A 5,346-nucleotide genomic window follows, 5' to 3' on the forward strand; every position below is an offset into this window, starting at 1 on the left:
GCTCTGATTTCTGGCGAGGAGCCGGATGAAAATTGGAAAATAATACAACTAAACAGAATCCTCTATGAAACAGGTAGCCATTTCACTTCATGTAACATTGAGATTTATGACTGAAGATCAAGTTCAATTTTAATGGGGAAATTTTTTTTTTAAACCAAACTTTGAAGCTGGCAAACCTTAGGTTTTTGCTTTAAAAAGGTTTTTAAAATTCTTGTGAAATTTACGTATTTTGTAGTCAAATTTTGAGAGGCAATGTCGGTAAACCTTTATATGGATCTTCCAGCATCAACAGTTATGAATTTGGTCCAGTGAAATAGTGTTGGAGCCTTGTTATACATTTTGTGTTATCAAGGCTGGAAAGATCTCGGGTAACCATGAGGACTAAAAAATTCTTTATGCAGTCAATAAATTGCAGGCTGAGAGGCATTATTTAATTCTTTTTTTGCATTTCGGTCTCTTTAACATGGAATTCCATATTACAATTATAACGCCACAACAGGCAAATTGCCCAACGAGGTGGCTGACTTAAGAACATCATGGATCCCCGAGCCATTTTTTGGAGGCCCTACCTACTACTGCTACACCCCCCTCCGCGGAACCCCCAACGAATCAGTACATGCGGGAATGTGCGTGTACGTGTAGTGAAACCTGACGTGAAATTTTTTGTTTCTCTATAATGCTTGTTATGTGTAGTGCTGCCATCTGCCACCAGTTTTTCTAACTATGAGTGAAGTGTTATGATTGAATGATTTATCGTTGTAGGACTGTTGCTCTCTGTGGCGAGACTTTTTAACGGGGAGATTGGCTCGCATTTGCGCCTTGAAGTTGGGAACCACAGAAAATCAACTTCAGCCGACCACCACTGTGGGGTTCGAACCCGGATCCTCGCATCGCGAGCCCGTCACTATAACCACTCGACCACCACAGCGGCGACCCAAAATATTTTTAATTTATAGCAACATGTCCGCAAACATGTAAGAGGGTCACTATGTCCTGAAAAAGTCAAAAGAAGCATTATTTTGGACCTTTTTTGATAAAATTGTTCTGGCACCTAGAGTGTTTTTAAAGATTTGTCCAGCCCTGTGTGGTATATATCGTGCCCCCCCCCCCATCAATGCCCAAATGTGAAAATTTTCTTTTTTTTTTATCAGCTGGTTGGATACCTTATTTTGCTCTATGCAGTTTCCCTGAACTGTAAATGTGTTCCTATTGGAATACATGAAACATTTTAGGAAAATAACTTCCATAGATAAGTCTACCATACATGAGTAGAGCAAACATTCTAACGCCATTTCCCATGTTCTTTTTCTTCCCAAGGACATAGCACATTTGTGCTGGCATGAGGGGGGCAATATATTCAAGTGTAATGTTGAATGTTCTATGATGCTGCATATTTCTTTTATATACTTTACCTTGTCAACAAGTAGGTCTTGCCTCTAATAGATGACCTGCTGAAAGCCAGAAAAAGAGCCAAAGAAGCTGAGTATGAAACTGACGTTGCAAGCACAGAGATAGAGGATGATGATTGTTGCAGGCCTCGAAAACGTAAACCAGTAATTCTCAGCAGCAGTGAAAGTGATGATGAGAATGCGAGAAATACAATTGCTCTACCTAAACCGAGGCCAGTTATTGAATATTTGAAGCAAAGCGTATCAATAATTTGTCTGTATCAATTTGTTTTATCAATAACAACGTCTTTAATACGCTTTGATTTGAAGCCTGAGCAAGAGAAATTATTGAATGAGAATAATAGTTTCTTAACAGGTAGGATATACAAGTAGAATAAGCAATTTTTTTTCCATGGTTTTTACTGCAGTTTTTTCCACCATAACAAGAAATTTGCCAACTCTGTCCTTCGCCACATTAGTCTGGAGTCTAATGTATTTTTCATGGATCAGGTTCTGATATGAAGATAACATTAGGAGGAGTGTGGAGTTTCCAGTTCTGGGAAATGGGATAAAAAGATAAACGTGCTATATTTGAATTATTATAGGGCTTGAGTAGGCCTCCAAGCTTTGCACTTTTCGTTTGCTTAATCATATTTTATTGTAAGTTTCTCATCTAAATTCTCTAGTAATTAGCTTAAATTGAATTATTTTTTCCATCTGTAGAATTGGAGATAGAAGCAGGTCAGTATCTCAGTACTCCTAAAACCTCATCTACTCCTGTTAGTCCACGAACTAATGATAAGATTTTAAGTATACTCGTGGAAATCCGAGAACAGAATAACCAGCTCCTGCAATGCATGAAACAACTGAACAAATACATGAAGGTGGAATTGTCACAGATTCCTGTAGATTTGCCCATTTCTCTTCCTCTTACCACGAAAGATGAGATGTTTTTATTGGAAGAGTTTCTGCAAGATGATAACAATTTTTTCAATTTGGTAAGTATATCTTGATAATTAATCATTGCATGCTTACTGTGATTTTTATGAAACTGAAATGGGCTTAGAACCAGAATATTCAAATGAAGTTATAAATGCCAGTTTGTCACATGGAGTTATTCCTTTCTAATTACAATTTCAATTAATATGCTTTCCAGTGCCAGTACCTGTCTTCCAGAGTGGGCAAAGGGGTTGTGCGAGCAGTGAATGACTCATTACGGTATTTATTGACTGATCGGTTGGCGTGTGAATACAACTTTAAAGGAAGAAACAGCAAAATTGCATTTGAATCCACATCGCTATGCAATGTTTTGTTATGTAAGTTTTTAATATCATGTATCAGGTTTTTAAGCAAAGAAAATTGGTATTTACAGCAAAAGTTACTCTTCTCGCATATGGATCACTCTCATGAAATTGAAAAAAAAAGGTAACGAAAAATGAATGTCAACCAAAGCTGATACATATTCAGCAAAGATGTTTGTTTAAAATTCATGGTGAAAATGTAGCATTTTGCCAGTTTCAGCATTTGACTTTAAAAATTTTGATTGAGAAGCATAAATATAATCTATTTTCATTGCTCATTTTCAATTTGACCAAGCACTGATACTCAAAACAATTTTTTTTTTTTGTCAAACACATTTTTAGGTAGATATAGATGGCTTTTTTTCTCAGCCAGTGATATCAAGGAAACAGTTATTTTCCGGATATTATGCTGAGGTGAGCTCGGAAAGAAAAGTCATCCGTCTCCGCCGGGACTCGAACCCAGGCCCTCTTGCATAGCATGCTTGCCCGGTATGCAAGAGGGCCTGGGTTCGAGTCCCGGCGGAGACAGATGACTTTTCTTTCCGAGCTCACCTCAGCGTAATATCCGGAAAATAACTGTTACATTTTTAGGTGTTTCTTATTTTTTCCCATCAATTTAATGGGGACGACAGATTTTTAATTTGTTTAGTTTTGCTGAAGCAAGAGAGGTGCTCTTAAAGCATTGTCTCCATATAAAACATTATATTTTGATGTTGTATATGCCATAGAATCGGGTTTTCTTAAATTTTTATCCCTTTCAACTTATGGTAAAACCTTTCATTTTGTTACATAATGCCAGGAGAGAGATTTTCATGTTTTGCAACACTAAAAAAAGTGTGTGTTGAAAATGTGTGCTTATATATCAGAAATAATAGAAAACTGAACTAAACTGCGTGGTGAAGTTAAAATAATTTTCAATTAAGCAGACTTAGTAATCTGGCCATCTAGTAATCCAGCATTTTTAGGTGGGTTTCGTTGACCCCATTGAAGAGGAAAACATGTTAATGCATGTCAGTGCACGGAAGTTTATGTTAATTGAATGCGCTTCTTCAATTAACTTCTAGTAATCGGGGTACACCCTGGTGATCTGATATGTGCCGGGTTAGCGAGAGTCTGCTGTTATATACATATATTTCGAAAAAGTAGCCAGGATTAATAAAAATGCTTGCCTCTTTTTTCATGAATAAGTTGAGTGTGGTAAACTTTTACACCTGCTTCTTGCTGGATTGCACCTGGCTAATCCAGCAAGTAACAAAAGACGAAATAAGACAAAACTGTCTTGAGACCAGACTGTCACATGAACCGACTCTGTATTATATTTTAAACGTCTAACATTCATGCAAAAAAATTGAGTTAAAAATTCAACTTTAAAGATGCTGGAAAAGCAGGTGCAAAAGTTCACCGCACGTACGTCACTATCACGAGATACATGTACCATTGTCACCTCAAAGTTAAATTTGTTAAATAATTATCCATTGTTATTGCTATTTAAGGAAACACAATCAATTGCAATATTTTCTCTATCTTTTCCGCATAATTTTTTTTTTTTTAATGAAAGTTTCTGAACTGTTTCATGTGAAATGAAAGATTCAGTGAAAAATAAAAGAGCCTATGTTTTTAGAGCAGGAGGTGTCCTTTCAGTCAAGTCTCTTAGCATCAAATTGAACAGCCTGGACATTCTGGGAGCTTATCTTTACCATCTGCGTGTACAATATATTTTTCATGAAATCATAATTTTGTTTAGTTATCTATTTATTTAAAATTTATTATTATTCTACATATTTAAGTAAATTTTTTTTTTGTTCCACTATTTTGGAGGAGCTGTGAAAAAAGCCACAGGTGAATCTGATGTAACAATAAAGAATTATATAAAAATTTGGTTAAAACATGCGCCACAGCGGCAATCGAAGTTGTTGAAAAACAACTGTGAATTTTTGAGATAGCTGTAGTTCGTTTGCAACATGCCAAAAGAAGGAATTATCAGTAAGAGACAAACAAAAAGAAGAGTCAACAAAGTAATTGATAGATTTTTGAAAAACCATACTCAAGAAAATAACAGAGCCCCTGGCGTTCATTCATTCAGTCAAGAAAATGAATGTAAAAATAATCAAGATCAATCTAGAGAAGAGACTTGCAATGATGGTGAAATTAATCCAGTGATACATAGTTGTGATAAACACAATTTTGAAAATCGAGGTAAGTATTTAAGTGGTAATTTTAGTGGTTCTTGCACAGCACCAAAACATGCAGAAGAAATTATGAGAGAAAAAGAGCCCAGTGACGAGCTTCTTCAGTGTGACCTTAAGAAGTGGGTTGTCAAATATAAAATTCCTGGTGTAGCAATAACCGATTTGCTAAAACTTCTTTCTCCATATCATCCTAATCTGATTAAAACAAGTCGATCTCTGTTAGGTACCTCCCTAATGTGTGCCCTAGACACAGAAAAATTAGATAATGGTGAGTTTTGCTATTTTGGTGTGGAGAAGCGTTTGATTTTATTTTTTTCTAAACATCCTATTGTTCCTTGTGATACCTTGCAATTAATATTCAACATCGATGGTTTACCACTTTTCAAAAGCTCGAGGGCAATTTTAGCCTATTTTGATGTCTGTTAATGACTGTTTAATAAACACTCCTGTAGTAGTTGGCATATTTTG

At 35.9% G+C, this 5,346-nt stretch overlaps 1 protein-coding gene across 1 annotated transcript; it reads left to right on the forward strand.

The window, feature by feature from the left end:
* Positions 1-1,717: 1,717 nt before the first annotated feature.
* Positions 1,718-4,655, forward strand: LOC149086505 (uncharacterized). Its single transcript, XM_089255955.1, has 4 exons — positions 1,718-1,764; positions 2,112-2,386; positions 2,545-2,704; positions 4,508-4,655. Coding segments are annotated over exons 2-4 (303 nt in total). The 5' UTR covers positions 1,718-1,764; positions 2,112-2,245; the 3' UTR covers positions 4,510-4,655.
* Positions 4,656-5,346: the final 691 nt, after the last annotated feature.

The sequence above is a fragment of the Pholcus phalangioides genome, unplaced genomic scaffold (assembly GCF_987345545.1).
Source record: "Pholcus phalangioides strain wild (caught in Gottingen) unplaced genomic scaffold, Ppha-v1.0 ptg000004l_1, whole genome shotgun sequence".
In the NCBI taxonomy this organism is placed as follows: domain Eukaryota; kingdom Metazoa; phylum Arthropoda; class Arachnida; order Araneae; family Pholcidae; genus Pholcus; species Pholcus phalangioides.

Excerpts from the sequence above, each read along its gene's own strand:
- LOC149086505 (XM_089255955.1), top strand. The coding sequence starts at position 2,246 with ATGAAACAACTGAACAAATACATGAAGGTGGAATTGTCACAGATTCCT. Across the intron at positions 2,387-2,544 it reads ATAACAATTTTTTCAATTTG|TGCCAGTACCTGTCTTCCAG; the intron begins GTAAGTATATCT and ends TATGCTTTCCAG.